This window comes from Mytilus galloprovincialis, chromosome 9 (assembly GCF_965363235.1).
Source record: "Mytilus galloprovincialis chromosome 9, xbMytGall1.hap1.1, whole genome shotgun sequence".
NCBI lineage: Eukaryota > Metazoa > Mollusca > Bivalvia > Mytilida > Mytilidae > Mytilus > Mytilus galloprovincialis.
This window is the reverse complement of record NC_134846.1, coordinates 81,370,077-81,395,802: the sequence shown is the minus strand read 5'-3', so window position 1 is coordinate 81,395,802 and position 25,726 is coordinate 81,370,077. Positions and strand designations below refer to the sequence as shown.

Genomic DNA, 25,726 nt, shown 5'->3' with positions numbered 1-25,726 from the left:
CTCTTCAGTGATGCTTGTGGCCAAAATATTTGAAATCCAAAGCTTATATAAAGGATGAAGAGCTATAATCCAAAAGGTCCAAAAAGTATAGTCAAATTCGTAAAAGGAATCAGAGCTTTGCATGAGGGAGATTCATTCCTTAAATTTATAATAATTTCTAATATTTTGTAACAGCAAATTTAAATAACACAAAAAAATCCGTATTTTCATGCCAGTACCGAAGTACTGGCTACTGGGCTGGTGATGCCCTCGGGGACTAATAGTCCACCAGCAGAGGCATCGACACAGTGGTAGTAATAAAATTAACGGTACCAATTTTGTTGCACCAGATGCGCATTTCGACAAAATATGTCTCTTCAGTGATGCTCGTGGCCAAAATATAACTGTTTTCAAATTTGTTAGTTTTCACGACTTGCCTCTGGACACAGTATATTAATGGAATCTTCAGATAATACAGATTAAACTGTATCAGTATTTTTCAAGACTTGTCACGGAACAAATTATATGAATGGGACCATTAGATAATACAGTTTTAATTGCTTAGGAATAGATAAAGAAGCGTATATTGTTGGAACCATTAAATACTATACAGATTTAACTGTTTTTAGCTCACCTGGCCTAAAAGGCCAAGTGAGCTTTTCTCATCACTTGGCGTCCGGCGTCCGTCGTCGTCCGTCGTCCGTCGTCGTCGTTAACTTTTACAAAAATCTTCTCCTCTGAAACTAATGGGCCAAATTAAACCAAACTTGGCCACAATCATCATTGGGGTATCTAGTTTAAAAAATGTGTCCGGTGACCCGGCCAACTATCCAAGATGGCCGCCATGGCTAAAAATAGAACATAGGGGTAAAATGCAGTTTTTGGCTTATAACTCAAAAACCAAAGCATTTAGAGCAAATCTGACATGGGGTAGAATTGTTAAACAGGTGAAGATCTATCTGCCCTGAAATTTTCAGATGAATCGGATAACCTGTTGTTGGGTTGCTGCCCCTGAATTAGTAATTTTAAGGAAATTTTGCTGTTTTTGGTTATTATCTTGAATATTATTATAGATAGAGATAAACAGTAAACAGCAATAATGTTCAGCAAAGTAAGATTTACAAATAAGTCAACATGACTGAAATGGTCAGTTGACCCCTTTAGGAGTTATTGCCCTTTATAGTCAATTTTTAACCATTTTTCGTAAATCTTAGTAATATTTTACAAAAATCTTCTCCTCTGAAACTACTGGTCCAAATTAATCCAAACTTGGCCACAATCATCTTTTAGGTTAGTAGTTTGAAAAATGTGTCCGGTGACCCGTCCATCAAACCAAGATGGCCGCCATGGCTAAAAATAGAACATGGGGTAAAATGCAGTTTTTGGCTTATAACTCAAAACCCAAAGCATTTAGAGCAAATCTGACGTGGGGTAAAATTGTTTATCAGTTCAAGATCTATCTGCCCTGAAATTTTCAGATGAATCGGACAACCTGTTGTTGGGTTGCTGGCCCTGAATTAGTAATTTTAAGGAAATTTTGCTCTTTTTGGTTATTATCTTGAATATTATTATAGATAGAGATAAACTATAAACAGCAATAATGTTCACCAAAGTAAGATTTACAAATAAATCAACATGACTTAAATGGTCAGTTGACCCTTTTAGGAGTTATTGCCCTTTATAGTCAATTTTTAACCATTTTTCGTAAATCTTAGTAATCTTTTACAAAAATCTTCTCCTCTGAAACTACTTGGCCAAATTAATCCAAACTTGGCCACAATCATCTTTTGGGTTAGTAGTTTGAAAAATGTGTCCGGTGACCCGGCCATCCAACCAAGATGGCCGCCATGGATAAAAATAGAACATGGGGTAAAATGCAGTTTTTGGCTTATAACTCAAAACCCAAAGCATTTAGAGCAAATCTGACATGGAGTAAAATTGTTTATCAGGTCAACATTTATCTGCTCTGAAATTTTTAGATGAATCGGACAACCCGTTGTTGGGTTGCTGACCCTGGATTGTTAGTTTTAAGGAAATTTTGCTGTTTTTGGTCATTATCTTGAATATTATTATTGATAGAGATAAACTGTAAACAACAATAATGTTCAGCAAAGTAAGATTTACAAATAAGTCAACATGACCGAAATGGTCAATTGACCCCCTTAGGAGTTATTGTTCTTTATAGTCAATTTTTAACAATTTTCATAAAATTTGTAAATTTTTACTAACATTTTCCACTGAAACTAATGGGCCAAGTTCATTATAGATAGAGATAATTTTAATCAGCAAGAATGTTCAGTAAAGTAAGATGTACAAACACATCACCATCACCAAAACACAATTTTGTCATGAATCCATCTGCTTCCTTTAATATTCACATAGACCAAGGTGAGCGACACAGGCTCTTTAGAGCCTCTAGTTGGTATTTTTCAGGACTTGCTTCGGGACAGAGTGTATTGATGGAACCGTTAGATAGTACAGATTTAACAGCTGTTTATGATTCAGTATCTTCCACACAATTCCAACCCTATATAGTAAATCCTAGTGATACAATGAACTTAGTAGACAGACTTCTATATAGAAGGTAAGGGACAATTCACTTATTTCAAGAGAATTTTGTATACAGTTAAACTGTTTAAAGTTACATGTCAGTTTTAAACCAAATCAAAAATTAGTCTTTAAAATAATAAATGAGGCCAGCATTATTTTTTTTTTCAAATTAAGGAGTTGACTTAATTTTTTTTGTTTCATTGTTTTTCTTATAAAGTTTTTTAAGGGATTGACTGATCTGATTGCAAAGATTATTTCCCATTGACCAGTTAATAATTTCAAACATAAATTGTATCACTATAAAAAAAAATCATTCTCTCAACTGATACCGTTTTCAATTCTTTAAAGTGAAAACCTACTGTTCACTTTCTATTATATTATACAAATTGAAAAGAGGCATAGTCATTTCTTGATTGCTATAACTATTGATCTACAAGAAGTGACTATATTCTTTATCTAGTATATTGCATTGTTCACTAAAAACCTATTACTGGAAAATACTCAATCAATGAATACTTTTATTATAGATTATCCAGTAGTACATTTTCCTTTACTCTGGTACCTATAGGACATTTACCAATGCCAGGACCAGTCAACATAACTTATTTTGATTCTTCCTCAGACAGAGATCAGAGAGTTATGTTAACCCATTGGAACCCAGGTACTATTTAAGTTTAAGAATCTTAAAGTTGACGATTGAATAGCATCAGATATTCCACTTAAAGACCAGCAATCTGTTAATGTGACATGAATATGAACAGGTAAAAAAATCCAACTTAACTGATCAGTAAATAAAAATGATTATTCAACTTGCATACCAAGACTATCAAGTCTGTGTAGTTAGTAGTGCAAAAAATCTTGAATTATATCTACAAGAGGTCTTGTCTATATCTCTCTGACTGTAACTAATGAAAAAATGAAAAAGTAAAATATGTTTTCTTTAAGTTAATGTTGTGATACTAATTTTAATTGGAATAAATTGTCATTTGCCTTAAAATATCTACAAATTTTGCCATTTATTTCACAGACCAATACATTGAAACACATGTTTTTGTAACCAAGTGAAATTAAGCTGTCATTGGCAATCTCGTATTGTAAACTAGAAATCATAAGATACTTATGATCTCCCTTATTTCAGAAATATATTTTGGTGAAACCATGTAAAGTAATCTATGTAACAGTATCTCCCTGATTTATAACAAAGTATAAAGAGATTATTTTGGGGGGTTTAAGGGAAAGAAAACCATTTTTATGTAACTGGAAATCACCATTTAAATACATTTGTACTGGAATAAACCAATTATCTCCCTTATTTGTAGATAACTGCAAAGGAATCGTATAATTTAGGATATCAAAAAGGTATTCACCAGAGGAGGCTTTATAAAATCAACTCCTACTAAACAGTTTGGTGTATATTAATGAAACTTAACATATTTATAGAACAATATCTATTACAGATGTGCAAGTAAGAATAAAATCTAAGTCCAACATGTTAAAGGGGAGATAATCAAATTTTTAGAGTTGTGGAATGAATTGTGTGTCTTGTTTTGATTACTTACAAACAAAATCAGACATGAAATGATATAAGTCCTCATGTTAACTTTGCAATTTATCACTGTATTTAAGGTAAACAGCAGTGGGAGCTTACTAGTAAAACATGCGGTGACAACAATGATACAGAGATTCTTAATGTAGATGGCAGCACTACCACTATGGTAAGTAATTAAACATTTTGTTTCTGACTTATATGATACATTTTGTACGAATTTTCAGTGAATAAAAAATGTAAAGGTCATAATATTTTCTTAAGCAAAGATGACCATAGTCTTTTTTGTGTGTGTTCTGTTTAGATTGTGTTCACCTTTTGATTTATGCTGTCAGATATATTGTATCTTTGAATTTTCAAACAGTTGGTCACAATCAAACACATAGAAATCGTATCTTACATTTGTTTACCTGTGTATTCTATGACAACTTTTCATAATACATTATTGTGGAAATTGCAAATAATTTGGATTTTCTCTTCTTTTGACTTTTATAATTTGACAGTTTCAATGTTTTAAACAAAATATGTGTATATTAAGGTTTGCAGAACTAGGGATACAGAACAAGAGCATGTCTACTCTCTTAACAGCCGTAAGAAAAGATCCACTTCACAGCCAATGTATCTTTCAGAGGAAACACAGTTCTCTCTTTCTATTGTATCAACAACAATATACAATACACCACCAAGATTGGTTAGTCCTGAAATTGTTACTATGGAGGAGGATTCAGGTAGGATAAACTTCCAGGAGTAGTCTTTATTGTTCTCTTTACATATATTACACAGCCTAAATTGTTATGCCCTTAAGACTGCACTGTTTATAATCTTTGCACCTTTCTTGTCAGAATTTAGTGGTTTTTTAAAGGGGAATTCAAATTTAGATTTTAAGTCTGAAAATACAATTCCCAGTTTTAGAAATTGATCAATTACAAAAAAAAACAATAGAGAAGTTATATAGAAAAATTATAAGCAATTTCTTGAATGTGAATAAGCAAGTTCAACTTTGAAATAGTTTTTAATGTTTTGGTCAAATGTAAAAATAGGTCTTTCCAGCTAGCTTTGTAATTCAACCCGACTACATAGAATGTCTTTTTATTGATGTAAAATGATGTATTAACTCTGATTATCAATGTTAATATATTTGAAGAATTTTCCCTACTGGACTTTTTGGGATACGATTGCTTTAAGCAATTTGTAGACTTATACCATTGAATCAGGGCCATACCCTCGCGTCAATCGTTTTATTCTAAACATCAAGGAACATCTCAGTTTCTTGAGATTGTCTTGCTTTAAATGGTATAAAAAACAAAAGGATTGAATTTAAACAACTGTCCTATAAAGTTTTTCTCATAATCTTCATGTTTCGATATTTCCCTTGACTTGTATGCTTGTTTTTAACAATACGGAAAATCAGAATTAAACAGTATTTATATTAAGTGTATTTATAAATTTAGAAACACGTCCGAGGGAATTCCCCAGTTTTGACAACATGCGAGAGTTCTCTGAATTCCGATCGATAAATCTATTTTATATGAATTTGGTTAAATATACTTACCATGAAATTACATTTATATTATATAGAATATGTTTGCTTTCACAACATGTTCTCATCGCAATTAACTAGGTGATTAAAAATTACATCCATGAGATGTACTCACCTACCTCATAGTTCACCTGTGTAACATACACTAGCTTTAGTTTTAATTTTTGCGTTCAAGAGAACGCATGTTTCTCGTCGGCAAGGATTTTTAACAGTTTACTGTTGAAAATCCTTATGTTTTATAAAAGACATTATTTGTTTTCGGAATATCGATATACGATTAATTTAATGTAAATCAGAATACAACGCTTCTGCCAAGTTTCTGATATGCACGTTTTCGTCATTTTTACAGCTTACGAGTCTGGAAATACGACGACATAGAAAATGACCTTTGTTTAGCCGCCATTTTCAAACATTAAATCGGGTCCGAGGAAAGGCAGAATTTAGCTGTCAAAATCGGACATGTTACGTGAGTGCTACGTTTTTAAAAAAGATATATATTTAAACGGATGTTTATTTTTTTTTTTTCACGCTCAGCTGACCGGATTTTTCACTGCATTAGAGCAATGCTACGAAACGGGTCGAGTGTAAAGTTTGGATAAAGTCGATTGTTTACAATTTGCAGTTTGTACACGAGACTGTGTAAACACATCACTATATTAAAATCAGAATAGGTATTATGACCAGATCTGATTGTTTTTCATGTGGAAAACGTCCGTATGGGAGCGTATACCACTATTGTCACTAGAACCTCAATTGGTTCGATTGTTTACAATTTACAGTCTGTTACGTGTACACCTGGTACACGAGACTGTGTAAACACATAACTTTTAAATCAGAATAGGTATTTTGACCAGATCTGATTATTTTAATGTGGATAACGTCCGTATGGGAGCGTATACCACTATTGTGACTAGAACCTCAATTGGTTCAATAAATTTCAATCAGAAAAGGGAATCTGCCCATTTCTGATTGTTTTATTTGGAAAACGTTCCATACAGGGAGCGTAGACCAACAGTGATACTGTTTTAACAGTTGATAAATACATCACAATCAGAATAGGGATTTTGCCCACAACTGATGATGTTTATTTGGTTAACCTTCCATTCAGGGAACATAAACCATATTTATTGAAAATAAAACGTGCTCAATGGATCACTATAGACTTAAACTATAGACTTAAAATAGAATAGGGATTTTGCCCAAGTCTATTTGATTAATAATAATAATAATAATAAATTCTTTATTTAAAGAGGGTAAACTCAGTTAGTTACAATCAACTAATCTTCCCTGAGGCCCTCACATACAAATTACAATACAATCAAAACAGATATTTACACATAGTTAATTTACAGTCATGTAGTTCAATGTATTGTTATTAACATAAGATATAATGCTGTTTAAGAAGTATACATGTAGTCAAAAAAATCAAATGAAAATAAAAAAAAAAATATACATTACAAATGCATTGTCATGATTGTAGCAAATATTTCTTATCAGGATTGTGTTAGGTACTTCTTGATACTTTGCTTAAAAGTAAAAGTGTTTTGAGCCTTACGCATTTTGTGTGGTAGTCCATTCCATAATACTGATCCAGAATAAGCAAAGGATTTCTTAAATAGTTCAGCTTTTGGCTTAGGAACTATCAGATTACCTTGAGTGACACCTCTTAAGGAGTAAGGATTATTATCTGATTTCAGTTTAAACTTTTGAACTAGGTACATTGGTGCTTCCATACGCATACATTTATATAGAAGTAAATATTTGTGGTAATTTATTCTATTGTCAACTGTCATCCACCCAAGTTTTTTAAATAAGGGGGCTGAGGGGGATAAAGGATCTGCATCTAGAATTAATCTTGCTGCTCTTTTTTGGAGTTTTAAAATTCTTGTTTTCCCTTCATTTTTACATTCACCCCAAATAATACAGCAGTAGTCAATTAAGGGAAGAATATACCCATTGTAATATGTTTTCCTTGCATTCATATCTAAAAACTTCTTTATTTTAGAAAGAAGGTATATTCTGGATGATATATTAGCACAAACTTGGTCAATTTGATTTTTCCAGTTAAGTGTGCTGTCAATTTTAACACCTAATAATTTTTCACATGAAGAATTTTGTAAGACTTTTGAATTTATTATCAAGTTTGGTTGATAAGTCTGAATTGATAGTTTCTGTTTTGTTCCAGTAACCAAACATTTTGTTTTATTTGCATTAATGAACATGTTGTTCATTTTACACCACTCTTCAACCCTGTATAAATCTTCTTGAACATCATCATGTATGTTTTCTATGTTTTTCCCAGATTTATGAAGAGTGGTGTCATCAGCATATAGGTCTGTTTCACAATTTTCAATACATAAGGGAAGGTCGTTTATAAATAGACTGATTAATGTTGACATGTTTCATACAGGAAACATAGGAACTAGAACAACATGCATGTTTTAGAATCTGTAAGTTGCATTCATTCTAATAAAATACAGATTTGATATCTTACATAAAATTAAATCATAACTATTTATTTATTGCACATTGATATTTATGGAGCATAGAATTGCACGTGGATGATTGTTGCAAATAAAATAAATTAGAATCAGACTAGTGAATTTAAGTCCAGGTCTATCTGACTTTCTAGACATCCTTCCACCCAGGGAACATTATGTCTACTTTTATTATATTTTAAAACAACACAAGCATAGCTAATATTTGGTTGCACATTGTTTTTTGTGATGAACCAACAGTTTAGTCAATTAACATATTTGCTCATATTGATAATATATTGAACAAGTGTCTGGAAATAGTCAAGACAGATATTAAAGACACTGAAAATGATACATTGTTATCTAGTACAATACAAATGTGATTGTAGTTTAAGCATACCAATACATACTTCTTTTAAATATGTCCAGTTTAAATCAGGACAGTAATTCTTAGAAGCCTGAAATATTTTTCCAGAACAGCAAATTGCTGTAAATATTTAATTATTTTTTTACTGATAAATAATTCTCCAATGCTCTAACAGACATGGAGACAGTAAGAATGGAGCACTGTTCTAAATACAGTTGATAGCTTGTGACAACTCTTTTTACTTATATTAAATTTCATGGTCAGTTTACTTATGACAAGAAGAACATGAATATTATAAGTATGAACTGCTATAACCAATTGTTTGTTTTTGTCGGCAGTAAGGAAACAAAGGCTTTTATATGTTTTTATGTAAACATTAGATTGTCTATTGAATAAAGAATTTAGGGGATGCCATGATGCATTTCACAAAGACTCATTCAAGGTAATGGCTTATATATTGATTACATAATTCAGAGTGTACATTGCCAATGCATTTATTAAATATAATATGTACTAATTCTGTTTTGTTTTGAGTACAAAAAAAAAAAAAAAAAGAAAAAAAAAAAAGAGGTGATAACGTAAGACTTAAGAGACTATCTTACCCTCACTATATGGGAATCACTGTCAAATTATGCATATATCTTCCAATCATGAAAGCAAAAGGAGTTTGGATGCTCTTTTAAAGATAGAAAATTATGCCTTAATTTACATCTTAAGTTTTCTAGGCAATGCCAACAGATGGGCAAGTTTCTGCTATAAGGATTCATTCATTGGGTCTGTTTTATTCTTATTGTGAGATTGGTAGAACCCAACAGTTTATGCAATGGCTACACATTGTTTTTCCTAGAGTTAAATATTGATTCAGAATTCTGAAGTATAGAGGACTCAAATATGCTGATTTATAGAAACATGATTATCATTAATTTAGATCTTGTAAAAAAAAATAGTAAAATATTGATAAATAAATAAATAAGATTTAAAGCATTGTGGATGCAATTTATTTAAAATGCTAGACATGGTCTAGGAAATTGAAGTAGTTCTCAAGATTTGAAACTATCTATTATACAGCTCTTTATATAAACCTTTTATTTAGTCAGTCTTTACAAGATGCAGAAAAAAAAAGAAGAGTTTTTTTTTTTGGAGTAACACATGATGTACCAATATAAACATATAATATATATACATTTCAATTGGTTCTCAAATTTTAGCACCAGTGTAGAAGCAGTTAATCTTACAGCAAAATGTAGGAAAAGCAATTTATTTAAAAGACTGATTAATAGTTAGCAAATAGCTTTCAATAGTCTAAGAATAGTACATGGAAGTAAAATATAGTATGATAATTCCATGATTATATCAAATCAAATGCGAGACATTTTCTTAATATTATACCTAAATATTAAAATGTCACTGTTTATTTTTATTTTTGCTCATTATAAGCATAAAGTTACAAAAATCTAGTCTGGTCAAAGTCAAGTTGTATATTATCTATATGCAGGAAGGTTTTCCGAATGCATGTGATTTTAACCTCGGAATTGATGGTAATTATTCACTTTTCAATTTCCATATTACCAGCCAGAATAATATAAATATATAGCATACAGTTAGTATCTTATGCAAGAATATGCTACACAAAATTGAAATGTGTTTATTTTAAACAATTACTTTGAATTTTGATTCAATATTGTTTTGAAAGATGTGATTATTTAAATCACATTAATTTTGTTTTTGCCAAATCTGGGGACAAATGCAAAATTCTTCTGAGTGACTAAGTTAACCAAATGACTGGGTTGAAGTCACAAAATACTACCAAAAGCTGTTTGGTTGATATATATTGAATCATATCAGAATGTATAGGATTCAGATGAGGTGAACCAAGACAGAAATAAAATGAGCATTTTTGATAGTGAAACCATTTCTGAAATAACTAAGAACACTTAAGGATACTGCAAGTTGGTACAAGTGTTTTCCATATTGCCAAACAAGTGTTTTTCTTTAAATACAACTATAGAACTATATTTGACAAGTTGCATTTTAGTATTTCTGATAGCGAAATAATTTCTGAAATTAATATAAACAATTGTCAAGAGCAACATACAAGAGTTGTTCATTATGTCAAATTTTTGTTTCTTTAAATTTGGAACTGTACATGGCAAGATATTCTAGAAAGTTAACCGTTGTGAATGTTAATTAGAAATATCAAAACATTTTATTTTAGACAGATTTTTCATAGCTGGAGAAAATCATCTGTTAGCATTCTTTTTGGACTTATAAGGACAACAATCATGGCTTTAATTCAGCTCAACATCCAAATGTTCTGTGGAAGCAGTATATCAATGGAAACATGTATACTGAAACTTTTCCACTGATTTGTCCTTTTCTGTATTTTTACACTTGAGTAGTCCAATACAAAACAAAAATATTGTTTATGGTTGAAATGGTAGACATTGTATTCAAAGGTTCTACAACTCATAGAAATTTTATCAGATTTTTTTAAATTTAGTCAGTTTAGAGAATTGTCATTATACAATAGTACAAGACTTCTCTTGATGAAAATATTTTATTCTAAATCTATAAAATATTAAAAGTAGTATATCTAGCAGAGAAGCAAATTCTCAGGGACTATAACTTTAAAAAAGTTTAAAGATTAATCCAGATTTAGCATAATCATGAAACAACTTTGGTTTGAGTCTTTAATAAACTTTGATTGTATTAAGGACACCTATTTACAAAGTATATTTTAATTGATTATAATTCTTTAATTAAGTAGAAAAGAATTTATTTCGAAAGATGTGATATTGATCAGGTTATCAAAAGACGACAGCAATCATATATTATCTATTATTATATTAATATAGAGAAAATAATGGAAAGTTAAAGAAAGGTAATAATGTTTCCAAATAAACTTAAGTTTCAAAGTGGAAAGTAATTAAATTAAGGTTGGATTAGTTCTAGTCGATTTGTACAAGCAACAAGAACAACCTATTCAGAAATAAATGCTTATTTACTGTTGCATAAATATTACAACACATTTAGCTCATAATGAAGGAGCTTTAATATAATTATTTCTATACTGACCTGCAGATTATTTATTCATCAGATATAGAAAGATGGGGTATATATATACATGTGAGTGCCATTGAGACAACTCTACATCAAGTCTATTAATTTTGCATACTTGTATTTATACAATCTGCAAAGTTTGCCATTGATACATATAGTTATGCAGCATAGCTTCATTGTATAATAAATTCAGTAATTTCGGTTTTTGTCGAGCCTGCAACTTTTGTTGCAGAAAGCTCGACATAGGGATAGTGATCCGGCGGCGGCGGTGTTAGCTAACTTCTTAAAAGCTTTATATTTTAGAAGGTGGAAGACCTGGATGCTTCATACTTTGTATATAGATACCTCATGTTACGAAGTTTCCGTCAGTCACATGTCCAATGTCCTTGACCTCATTTTCATGGTTCAGTGACCACTTGAAAAAAAAGTTAAGATTTTTTGTAATGTTGAATTCTTTCTTATTATAAGTAATAGGATAAATATATTTGATATGTGCGTACCTTGAAAGGTCCTCATGTCTGTCAGACAGTTTTCACTTGACCTCGACCTCATTTCATGGATCAGTGAACAAGGTTAAGTTTTGGTGGTCAAGTCCATATCTCAGATACTACAAGCAATAGGGCTAGTATATTCGGTGTATGGAAGGACTGTAAGGTGTACATGTCCAACTGGCAGGTGTCATCTGACCTTGACCTCATTTTCATGGTTCAGTGGTTATAGTTAAATTTTTGTGTTTTGGTCTGTTTTTCTCATACTATATGCAATAGGTCTACTATATTTGTTGTATGGAATGATTGTAAGGTGTACCTATCTAGCGGGCAGATGTCATGTGACCTTGACCTCATTTTCATGGTTGAGTGGTCAAAGTTAAGTTTTTGAGTTTTGGTCTTTTTATCTAATACTATATGCCGTAGGTCATCTATATTTGGTGTATGGAAATATTTTATGATCTTTATGTCAGTCGCGCAGGTTTTATTTGACCGTGACCTCATTTTCACGGTTCATTGCACAGTGTTAAGTTTCTGTGTTTTGGTCTATTTTTCTTAAACTATAAGTAATAGGTCAACTATATATGTTGTATAGAAGCATTGTTAGCTGTACATTGTACATGTCTGCCTGGCATGGTTCATCTGACCTTGACCTCATTTTCAAGGTTCATTGGTCTTTGTTTGGTTATCTTGGTTAATGTTAAGTTTATGTGACAGTTGTATTAAAGCTTAGCTTTATACTTAGGACTATCAACATAATACCAATGATTAGTATAGAAGGCGAGACATTTCAGCGTGTGCACTCTTGTTACTAATATCCGTATTTACAAAATTTAATGGAGTTACTTTTTAAAAAAATTTTACATAATTTTTTATATGTTGAAATTGCATGTGTGTGAGAGAATTTATCCTCCACCAAATGAAATACTGCTTGTTAATCAGTAAATATTCTATATAATATAAATGTAATTTCATGGTAAGTATATTTAACCAAATTCATATAAAATGGTAATTTTTGAAATCTCAAGAAGAGATTTTATATGAATTTATAAGGTTAAATATACTTACCACAATCCACCACCACCCCTGGAATAAATTCAGTTTTTTGTTCACTTAATTGAAATTATTCAATTAAACGACAAATTAAAACTAAAGCTAGTGTATGTTACACAGGTGAACTATGAGGTAGGTGAGTACATCTCATGGATGTAATTTTTAATCACCTAGTTAATTGCGATGAGAACATGTTGTGAAAGCAAACATATTCTATATAATATAAATGTAATTTCATGGTAAGTATATTTAACCTTATAAATTCATATAAAATCTCTTCTTGAGATTTCAAAAATTACCATTTCTGTCATATAATAACTGAAGTGGAGTTTTCTTGTATGTCACCGTTATGAAACTGATATTTGATATTGTACTTCCATAAGTAATTTACTTTCGTCAAACGAAGATACATTGAGAAAAATTAACTCGTTCTGTCGATAGACGTCGTATTATAATAATAGCAATTCAAACAGAGGAATGTGTACAGAAAGGAGTCATGCCCACTGACCCAAAGGAAATTATATATTTAAAGAGTAAAAATGCACCTAGAATTCACGTAAGAAAAAAGGTGATAAGCCATCATAAGGTACGAAGTGAAATACCATCTCTCACTCTCTCAGTGACTGCTGTGGAAAGTCAGCTTGGAATTGAAAGTAAAAAAATAAGAACATTGTTCATACACTTGAGGATTGGCTATTTTTAAAGTTAAATAACTATTCAGAATATGTAAATTACATTTCATGAGTATTTTTGAAAATAATACTAGGTTCATAATACTAATACATGTATCAATGAAAACAATGGCAATCATATCCCTCAGAGCAATCTACATTTATTTTTTATACGACCGCAAAAATTGAAAATTTTTTGGTCTTATATTGGTATCACGTTGGCGTTGTCGTCGTCGTCCGAATACTTTTAGTTTTCGCACTCTAACTTTAGTAAAAGTGAATAGAAATCTATGAAATTTTAACACAAGGTTTATGACCACAAAAGGAAGGTTGGGATTGGTTTTGGGAGTTTTGGTCCCAACATTTTAGGAATTAGAGGCCAAAAAGGGCCCAAATAAGCATTTTTTTGGTTTTCGCACTATAACTTTAGTTTATAAGTAAATAGAAATCTATGAAATTTTGACACAAGGTTTATGACCACAAAAGGAAGGTTGGGATTGATTTTAGGAGTTTTGGTTCCAACTGTTAGGAATTAGGGTCCAAAAAAGGGCCCAAATAAGCATTATTCTTGGTTTTCGCACAATAACTTTAGTATAAGTAAATAGAAATCAATGAAATTTAAACACAAGGTTTATGACCACAAAAGGAAGGTTGGGATCGATTTTGAGAGTTGAGGTCCGAACAGTTTAGGAATTGGGGGCCAAAAAGGGGCCCAAATAAGCATTTTTCTTGGTTTTCCCACCATAACTTTAGTATAAGTAAATAGAAATCTATGAAATTTAAACACAAGGTTTATGACCATAAAAGGAAGGTTGGGATTGATTTTGGGAGTTTTGGTCCCAACAGTTTAGGAATAAGGGGCCCAAAGGGTTCAAAATTAAACTTTGTTTGATTTCATCAAAAATTGAATAATTGGGGTTCTTTGATATGCCGAATCTAACTGTGTATGTAGATTCTTAATTTTTGGTCCCGTTTTCAAATTGGTCTACATTAAGGTCCAAAGGGTCCAAAATTAAACTTAGTTTGATTTTAACAAAAATTGAATCCTTGGGGTTCTTTGGTATGCTGAATCTAAAAATGTACTTAGATTTTTTATTACTGGCCCAGTTTTCAAGTTGGTCCAAATCGGGGTCCAAAATTAAACTTTGTTTGATTTCATCAAAAATTGAATAATTGGGGTTCTTTGATATGCCAAATCTAACTCTGTATGTAGATTCTTAATTTTTGGTCCCGTTTTCAAATTGGTCTACATTAAAGTCCAAAGGGTCCAAAATTAAACTAAGTTTGATTTTAACAAAAATTGAATCCTTGGGCTTCTTTGATATGCTAATCTAAACATGTACTTACATTTTTGATTATGGGCCCAGTTTTCAAGTTGGTCCAAATCAAGATCCAAAATTATCATATTAAGTATTGTGCAATAGCAAGAAATTTTCAATTGCACAGTATTCAGCAATAGCAAGAAATCTTCAGTTGCACAGTATTGTGCAATAGCAAGAAATTTTCAATTGCACAGTATTGCGCAATAGCAAGAAATCTTCAATTGCACAGTATTGTGCAATGGCAAGTATTTTCAATTGCACAGTATTGCGCAATAGCAAGAAATATCTAATTGCACAATATTGCGAAATAGCAAGAAATTTTCAATTGGAGTTATCTTTCTTTGTCCAGAATAGTAGTTGAATCAACTTAAATCATTGTTTTATACAATATACAATGTATTTACACTTTTACTACCAACTGATAAGTTAAAACAATCTTTACCATTCAGTGATAACAAGCACTCTTTTTACATTTTAATATTTTATGAGTAGTTATTGTTAGGGGCCATTAGAAATTTGAATTGAGATCAGTTTTGGAATAAGGAAAAGGGGGATGTGAAAAAAAAATTGGGGGGGGGGGGGGAGTAAATTTTTCTCATTTCAGATTTCATAAATAAAAAGAATATTTCTTCAAACATTTTTTTGAGAGGATTAATATTCAACAGCATAGTGAATTGCTCAAAGGCAAAACAAAAATTTCAAGTTCATTAGACCACATTCATTCTGTGTCAGAAACCTATGCTGTGTCAACTATTTAATCACAATCCAAATTTAGAGCTGAATCCAGCTTGAATGTTGTGTCCATACTTGCCCCAACCGTTCAGGGTTCAACCTCTGCAGTCATATAAAGCTGCAACCTGCGGAGCATCTGGTTCTCATTGAAAAGTTACATAATACATTATGTAACTTATGAATGAACCATCTTAAAAATATGATGATTGACGAAAACAAGAATTTGCAATTTCAGGAACCTTACAGTATTTCCTGGAGGCTATTGATGATGAAGATGACACCATTGTATTTTATCTGGAGGATACAGATTATGTGATGGGTACTCCAACTCTAACAACTAATGGCCTGTAAGTTTGATTTTTATGTTAAACTTTTTGGAATGATAACTTGAGTATGCCTTATGGACTGTAGATCATTTTTTTGCAGATGGAAAATTTGCAATAAAAGTTTTTTCCACCATGAATACCGTTTTGCACCTTGGTATTCACAGAATAATTTGTTTATATTTAACCCACTTTGCCATTATTTGGTTGCTGCCCCTGAATTGGTAATTTTAAGGAATTTTGCAGTTTTTGGTTATTATCTTGAATATTATTATACATAGAGATAAACTGTAAACAGCAATAATGTTCAGCAAAGTAAAATCTACAAATAAGTCATCATGTCTAAAATGGTCAATTGACCCCTTTTAGGAGTTATTGTCCTTTCATAGTAAATTTTCAACAAATTTTTGTAATCATGCCAGTGCCAGTCTTACAACTTCAGACAACCAAGTTTGCGTTTGATCTGTTCTTACAAACTTACTTAAAAAGATAGAAACTGAACATAAACTTCTTCAGGTTGATATTTATATTAATACTCCTTTTAAAAACCACCATTATGTCTCATTTTGCTGTTCTTAAATATTTAAAATCATAACCTTTACAAATGAATGTTTTCCAGATTGATGTACACCCCATGTACAGACTGTGCTGGAACTGAATACATACACATCCTCCTAACAGAACATCAGACAGATATCTCAGCAGCCAGTTCTAATATTACAATAATTGTTCATGTAACTAGTAAGAATGAGCATCCTGGTGTTTTTCTTACTCAGTATGGTAGCTCTGTATTGTTTGAGGATAAGAGTGAACCAGTTGTGGTATGTCTTCTAATATTACAATAACAGTTCATGTTACCAGCCAGAATGAGCACCCTGCTGGTTTTCTTACTCAGTTTGATAGTTTTTACTTGAGGATGCAAGTGTGCCAGTACCGTAAATGTAAATTATAATGACATACTACATTCATTTAGAAGTGAAAATAAGCAAGATGTGTACAAATAGATATTTTAGTCTTAGATAGATTATATTTTTCTACAAGTTGTTATTGGCTTTTAACTAAATGTCGGTAACTGTGAGTAATACTCTCAGATCTATACTTTGTGTTTTTTTATTTTTTGTTGTTAAGGGTGTATAAATAGACCCTGAAACATGTTAAACCAAGCCACATTTTTTATGTGCCCCACATTCTTTATGTGCTGTCCCAAGTTAGGAGTGTGTAATTCAGTCACTTCATATTGTCCGGGTTGATTCTTCCAAAGAATGACATATCGTTCTGAAAGAAACTCCATAAATTTATATAAATTGAAGAAAATGTTGTTGTCATTCAGGCCTTCTTCTTTAAAAGACATGTAGGAAGTGTTAATAAATAATATTTTATTTGGTTTTCAGGTTTATTTAGAACAGAAAACAAATTATTCAGAACGCAGTTGGTCTGACCAGTTCACTGCTTTGTTTGGAGCCTATGACAAAGATGTTAATGATGTGCTAACTTTGATGGTTTCACAGCCTGATCATGGGAGTGTTACAGTTTCAGAGCCTATACTGATACCTCCTGAAATAGAACATTGCCTTTCACCTGCGCCTGTATGTATAATGATTAAAAAGAGAATAATCCCTCTAGAATGCAGTCAATTAAAAAAAAAAAGATTTTGTGTGCATTTATTATTGGGAATTTTGAAAAATATAAGAATAGTTCTTTTATGCTCCCATCTACCAACAAATTTTAAAAGTAAAGAGTAAGTTTTGTAAATTATCAAAGTCACTAAAGATAAAAAATGTTGTGTAAAGTACACAAATGCATTGTGTACAGATCGTGTTTATTCAACGTCTAGCCATTGCTAAACAAGTAAGTTGAAGTAACGTCATAATACATAATTGTCAGGTAGCAACATTATGATGAAAATGTATGAAATCACACTAAATTCCTGACAAAACTTTTAGCATTTGGTATGTCCATAATATAATACTTCTATTGTTGATTATTATATCCTACACAATTTTTGGGGTATAATGTTTTTGATCCGTCCACCCGTCTGTCAGTCTTGTTCTCGTCATCGCATCTCCTCTGAAACCACAAGACAGAATTTCATTAGACTTTTAGATAATAAGGACTTACTATGCAGATGTGCATATTGACAGGAAATTATGATTCAACTTATTTTCTAGGAGTTATGCCCCTTTGAACTTATTGGCCTCAAAATACTACAGTCTGCAATCCTGTTCTTGTCATCGCATCTCCTCTGAAACCACAAGACAGAATTTCATTAGACTTTTAGATAATAAGGACTTACTATGCAGATGTGCATATTGACAGAAAATTATGATTCAACTTATTTTCTAGGAGTTATGCCCCTTTGAACTTATTGGCCTCAAAATACTACAGTCTGCAATCCTGTTCTTGTCATCGCAACTCCTCTTAAACGCACAACAGAATTTTGTGAAACTTTGCAGATAATAAGGACATACTAAGTAGATGTGCACATCAACAGGAAATTATGATTCAAATATTTTTAAGGAGTAATGCCCCTTTGAACTTAGTATTTTGGCCATAATATACTACTGCAACAGTTTGTAATTGCAACTCCTCTGAAACCATGCAACAGAATTTCATGAAACTTTGTAGTAAATGAGGACATAATATGTTAATGTGCATTTCCACAAGAAAATTTTTATCAGTTGACTTTTGTAGAGTTATGAGTCTTTGAACTTTGAATCTGGTGATATTTTGTTTGTCCAGTGACAATGTGTGGGGTAGGGTATGTGAGTGTGCTCACAACGGTTTTTCAATTTCATGATCAATCATTTCATCTCGTCCCAGTCATTACTACTGAAAAGATGAGCTGGGTCAGCATCTCTTTACCTGCTATCTAAGATGTTTACTGATAGATGGATCAATTACTTACTAATCTTGATGACAGAAACCAATCCGACACTGTAAAGGAAGTTCATAAAGTTGTTGTTTTGCATTAATACCCCCCGAGGCATATGTTCCATAACACACATAAAAAAGTATGCCAACAACAACAATACTTTATTCTAATGCAATTATTTTGTATCAATGGTTCTGATTGGATGACAGTTAGCGTAAAATTCTCTATCTCCTTGTCTGTAACCAAGGAAGCCGACATTTTGAATTGCTGAATGTATCAACATGTAATTTCTACAATAATAAGCCAAAAAACTCACATGTTGCACCTAAAAATCTTCTTTTTATCAAATTTTATTACATTCTGAAACGGCACAGAAGCCAGAAAATGCCCAGTGTTGATGTTTGACGCCGGAAGCATACCTATGACGTCACCTAGTGTAGGGACCAAAGAAGATAACATCTTTTCGCGGAATTTTTCTATAAGGCCACACCAAATTGATTCCTTGTTCGACGGACCCGCCCCCACCTTTTTTTTTTTCAAAACAGAAATTTTTTATTTTTTTTATATTCTCGTTTCCTGCATCCGGAAATGTAATCATGTCCATTTCCCGCACCGTTTTTTTTTTAATATTATAAAAAGATAACATTTGTTTTTAAAATCATAGTCTAACCTGTATATAACGATTTTAAACATAAAAGCACACCACCACACTGTGTAAATATCTGTGAGAATATTTGTTTCAGCATGAATCCTATTTATCAAAAGTGGGAGCTCCGATATAAATTTATAACAGCGGAAATACCTGTAAAGAACAAAAAATTGGTTTCTTTCCCCCTTACTTATATTCCCTATCAAGAAATGTTCATTGTTAGAATAAAGTACAAAGAACTTCTGAAGGATTTGCCTTCAACTGCAATAATATTGTATGCTGACGAAACAAAACTATCCATAGCCGCTGCATGTTCATCTGTTTATGCACCTGTCCTGATTGATTCAGGGGCCTGTTGTTCAGCAGTTATCATTTGTTGATGTTGTTCATCAGTATTTTCCCGTTTGGATATATAAATTAGACCGTTGGTTTTCCTGTTCGAATTGTGTACGCTAATAATTTTGGGGTCCTTTATAGCTTGCTGTTTGGTCTGTATTAAAGCCCTGTGTAAAAGGCCGTACTTTGACCTTTGTTTGTTATTATCAGGTTCAGAACAACCCTCCCTCAGACAAGGGGTCATTTTACTGATGTAGAAAAGAAAATAGAAATACCAAGGATTTGTATAGCTCTTCTATACAAAACCTTTGAAAACTTAGAATTTTGTACTCAAAAAGAGGAGAGTTACATCATATTTTAAACAACTTTTTCTAAAAGAGGGTTCCACTTATTTTGAATAATATTAAACTGTCATGACTGTTAAAGTAAATGTGTTAACATGGTTGAAGTCCAGGAATATTACAAAATTCTTGGACATGTTTTTACCATTTAATACAGTGGCGGATCCAGAGGGGGGGTTCCGGGGGTCCGCACCCCCCCTTTATTTTGGCCGATCAATGCATTTGAATCGGGACATATGTTTGCACCCCCCCTTTGCCCTGGGCTAGCACCCCCCCTTTCGAAAATTCCTGCATCCGCCACTGTAATACCAGATAGATATATAGTTCTTTGAGAAAATATGAGCCCTTTTGTACAAACAATTATACAACAATGTATTATAACTTTTATTGATCCCTCATAAAACATGTAAAAGGGATATTTTTAACATTAAGGGGTTGTCCCCAAACTGATTATGACTTGGTTGGAGAATTGTCTCATTGTCAGTCACACATGCATAAACCAGATTTAATTATTTCTTGGTTAACAGGGAAAAAATACTTCAGAAATTAAAGAAATGTCAAAGTACAAGTGATCAATCAAGTTTTAATATTGTCAAAACCTACTATTTTATGTTTACAAAAAAAAATTATAATCGCTCGCCTTCACTTTTCAAGCTTCGCCTCAAAAAGGAGTAGGTCCGGTAAGGCCCCTTTTTGGCCCAAAAATATAACAGTTTTACAAAATTGTTAAAATGTAAACTTTTAGTTATTTATTGGACAGTTGAATGCTTCTGCTACACAAATATGGGCTGTTTTTGACAATACAATGCACATATATCGGGTTGTAGCACCATTAAGTCATGCTAAATTACTGAAATCTTCAAAATTCTATCATTTTAGTTAAATTTTAGACGGTTTCTGTGTAAAACGAATGTGGCCGCATTCGTGTTCATCCTTAATATTGCAATGTAAGTTGTATTTTATGATAATACATAACATATATAAAGGTTGTGGATGAACACGGATGCGGCCACTTTCATTTTTGACAAAAACAATCTGAAAAGTGACGTTTTTTGGCATATTTGAGAGATTTTTCATATTTGAGCTTCAATCGGATCGTTTTTAATGACTTAATCAGTTAAAATCTTTCACATAAACTAATTGAATCAAGTGAAATAGACACTTAAGTGTTTAAAAAGTGGTCAAAATCTTTCTTCAGATGAAAATGAAATTTGAGGCCAAAATGAGTCCTTACCGACCTACTCCTTTGAAAATTAAATATTTTTTTATTAAAATTTTCAAATCGCTCGCTCGCCCCAAATTTTGGAGTCCAAAAATCCGTAGAACAAGAAATTAAATTGGTGTGGCCTAATTAAGATTTTACACTGAAATAATGATTGAAATTTAATTATGAACTTGTTTTGCATTAGAATAGAGATAACTGTAATGTATTTGAAGCTTTGCGGACGTCAGAAGTTGATCGGTAGTTTTACTGTCGCAAATACCCGTTTACCTGTCTCTGCTACGCGTCGCCAGGTAAACTAAATTTGCGACAGTAAATCAACCGATGGACGTCCTTAAAGCTTCAAATACAATACAGTTATCTGTTAATTTTAAGAGGGTTACACAGTTAGCTATATAACTAATATAGACCTTGAATAATCACAAAAATAAATGGTTTGTTCTGTGTTAGTTTGAAAATAAATAACTCAGCAGGTCTAATCGAAAGTATGAGATGGCACCAGATTCTTCATAAGTTCATCTTTTTTCCCCAAAAAAATCGTGAAACACTTCCCAATTTTTTTAACTCACCTGGCCCTAAGGGCCAAGTGAGCTTTTCTCATCACTTGGCGTTCAGCGTCCATCGTCGTCTGTCGTCGTTAACTTTTACAAAAATCTTCTCCTCTGAAACTACTGGGCCAAATTTAACTAAACTTGGCCACAATCATCATTGGGGTATCTAGTTTAAAAATGTGTCCGGTCACCCAGCCAACCAACCAACATGGCCGCCATGGCTAAAAATAGAACATAGGGGTAAAATGCAGTTTTTGGCTTATAACTCAAAAACCAAAGCATTTAGAGCAAATCTGATTTTTGTTTATCAGGTCAAGATCTATCTGCTCTGAAATTTTCAGATGAATCGGACAACCCGTTGTTAGGTTGCTGCCCCTGAATTGGTAATTTTAAGGAAATTTTACTGTTTTTGGTTATTATCTTGAATATTATTGGGATACGATTGCTTTCAAGCAATCTGTAGACTAATACCGGTGCTCAGAGCATTGCCCTCACGTCAATCGTTTTATTCTAAACATTAAGGAACATCTCAGATTCTTATGATTGTCTTGCTTTAAAAGGTTAAAACAAAGGGATTGAACTTAAACAACTTTACTATAATGTTCTTTTCATAATCTTCATGTTTGATAATTCCCTTGACTTATATATGTGTTTTTAACAACACGGAAAATCAGAATTAAGCAGTATTTATATTTAGTGTATTTATAAATTTAGAAACACGTCAGAGGGAATTCCCAGTTTTGATAAAATGCGAGAGTTCTCTGAATTCCGATAAATCTATTTCTGTCATATAAGAACTGAAGTGGAGTTTTTCTTATATGTTACCGTCATGAGACTGGTATTTTTGATTGTAATTCCATAAAGAAATAGAGAACCATCTAGGTCGTTTAATAAACATTAATATACGTTCTTGCTCCAGGGTTTGTTTTGGAAATTATGCGCATGCGTATAGTTTTCTTGACTTAAAGGGGTTTTAGATTGAATGATTGCTCTGGATTCCCCACTCAATTAATTAATTTATAACTCATGGGATCTTTTCAATATATTGCTGCTATCTATAATACTAAATTTACGAGGTCCAATTTGTCAGCCGTCATCACGTAAAAACGACGAATCACAGAATTGAATGGTACATAATGACTTGACTATACATGTATTATATATTTATAATAAACAAATTGTATGTTTTCGAATATCATAAATATAGTTGTGAAAATGAATAATCTGTCCTCTTATAGTTTACAAAAATAAATAACCGATCATAAACAAATCCTCCTCCCCCCCCCCCCCCCCCCAGAATATCAAATGGTTGTCCCCTTACAACTTTGGTCCTGATAAAGCTTCCTGTTATCTATATTTCTATGTCTGCGACCCATCAACCCTTCATCATCGTGGTAAGAGGGCTGCCAAGCTGACCAACCTGGCCCTGAAAGCAGCCGTTGTGAAGGAAGTAGACTGCAACAAAACAACAATAGTAAAAAGACAAATCAATCCAGCAAAACCAAAATGGCTGCCTTGTTCAGCTTCACAACAACAAAAACATTTAAATGCTCACCTAATTATTTCCAGCAATGAGACGACTGTGCAAGGTCTGTAAAGCCAGTCAAGGTTGTTAAACACTTCTATCATCATCAATTTTATGAGCAAATTGCTGTTTTCAGTTGTCAGTGAGGAAATATGTCTACAGTGTATACAAATCTTGTTATACTTAATCTTTCTCTCCTATTTTTCAGGTTGAGAGTGAACCCTGTGGAAATTTTAGTCAAGAATTACCAAACAATGCTACAGAAATGAGTTGGATATATATTACTTTGACTTACATTCCACAGATTAATTACTATGGTTATGACTATATAAAGTTGTATGTGATGGATGATAGGAACAGCTCATCTGAAGTGGTTTCAATACAAATTGCTATTATGGAATCACCCTGTCAAAACAAAGGGGCATGTCAAGGTATGTTTTGGGGTGATTCTAAAGAGAAATTCTGTTTTGCAACTCATTTCCAATTACTGTAAATTCAGAAATTATTGTGTGCATTTATTATTGCGATTTTGTCATTTTATACTAAAGTGCGATATTGAGAAAAATCCTGTAAAATTATATATAAAAAATTTCAAAATGCAAGTTTAGATTATTGCAATAACCCTGTCGCATTTTTTGCAATAATTAAAACATCGCAATAATTTCTGAATGTACAGTATGTAAAAATAACAAAGATGTGCTATGATTGCCAATGAGACAACTTAACACCAGAGACCAAATGACATAGAAGTTATAACAACTGTAGGCCTAACCCAGAGTCTTGAATGTTAATTGTCACCAGAAGTCTAAGCTTTTGACTAAGTCAATCAGCCAGTCATTGCAATTCAGTTAATTTATCTATTGTTTAGTCAGGGACATCCCACAACTCGGTATCCTGCAGCCCACAGTCATGCTCCCATTTAAAGCAGTACTATCCTGTAGAACACCAGTTTCCTGGTGGGATTTCCTTCAGTCCCTTTGTCTGTGCAATCTTCATTTTTCTCAGGAACTACAAATCAATGTTTCTGAAGTTTTAAATCAAATTCATGTGAGCATGCAATATCCTGTGATGCCTTAGTTATCACATTCATTGCTCATCAACTTCCTGTCTACAAAGTATACGAATTGGGGGTATCATTTGTTAGCACAGTTCAGGGTTGTTTTGTCACTATCTGTCCATTATAAGAGTTTGTTAACGAATGGGTTTTCAATGTGGCGAGAAAATTCCTCATCATAAGTCGGGCTTCAGCTGCTCCCTAAACTATATATTTACCTACATATGCCTTTGTTTTTTTGTGCTGTCTCACCCGTAATTACAAATGAAAGGAGATATGAAGTGAATATTAACTAGTAACTCTGTGTTAGGATGCTAACACAAAAGTCGCCAAAACGGACCCCAAATCATTGTTCTGCGGTATCCACTGTTTCATTCTATTAAAAGCATTTTGCATTTTTCACAATTTTTGCAGTTTCCATGGTTACGACGGCCATTTGGAAATTCCAAAGTCAAAGTCATAAGTAAAATATTAAGACATTAACCAATCTCATTGAATTTTTTCCAGCAAAGGATAACAGTAGCTATCCCTGTGATTATACTCACAGAGCCGTGAATTTTGATCTATATTACAACTGTGTATGTTCACAAGAGTTTACCGGTCTACATTGTGAAGAGGATGTGGATGAATGCCTTAGCAAACCTTGTCCAGATTCATACACCTGTACCAACAAATATGGTGGATATGATTGTTCTTGTCCTGACTGTGGATTGGCTACTTGGGCTAAAGCTGTGATTGGTCTTTCTGTAATTTTAGTATGCGTTATTATAGTAGCAGTAATAGTGTGGTGCAGGAAGAAAATAAGGTATACATGCATGTAATTTCTTATTAAGAAAACTTAATGTTAACCTAACTTGAAAGACTCTGAAGTTTTATATTTGTAAAATGATCAAAGATTAATTCAAAACACAATTACAGTCAAACCTGCATTAAGCAGTCACTCATAGGAAGTATCAAAAGTGACTGTTCAATAGTGGTGACCATTTAAATGAGGTTCTGAAAAGAACTCTGATTTTAGATTGGGGGAAATTGTTTCAGGGTTTTTAATTGGTAGAGTTATTGTTTGTG

General features: G+C 32.4%; 1 protein-coding gene across 1 annotated transcript in view; it reads left to right on the top strand.

Moving 5' to 3' along the window:
- Positions 1-25,726, top strand: part of LOC143046845 (uncharacterized) — a 148,422-nt gene that overhangs the window by 119,004 nt on the left and 3,692 nt on the right. The window contains exons 81-89 of the mRNA XM_076219908.1: positions 2,413-2,563; positions 3,057-3,190; positions 4,156-4,244; positions 4,614-4,803; positions 16,021-16,132; positions 16,728-16,929; positions 17,500-17,694; positions 23,813-24,035; positions 25,166-25,463. Coding sequence (XP_076076023.1) covers positions 2,413-2,563; positions 3,057-3,190; positions 4,156-4,244; positions 4,614-4,803; positions 16,021-16,132; positions 16,728-16,929; positions 17,500-17,694; positions 23,813-24,035; positions 25,166-25,463 — 1,594 coding nt within the window. The remainder of the gene's footprint in view (positions 1-2,412; positions 2,564-3,056; positions 3,191-4,155; positions 4,245-4,613; positions 4,804-16,020; positions 16,133-16,727; positions 16,930-17,499; positions 17,695-23,812; positions 24,036-25,165; positions 25,464-25,726) is intronic.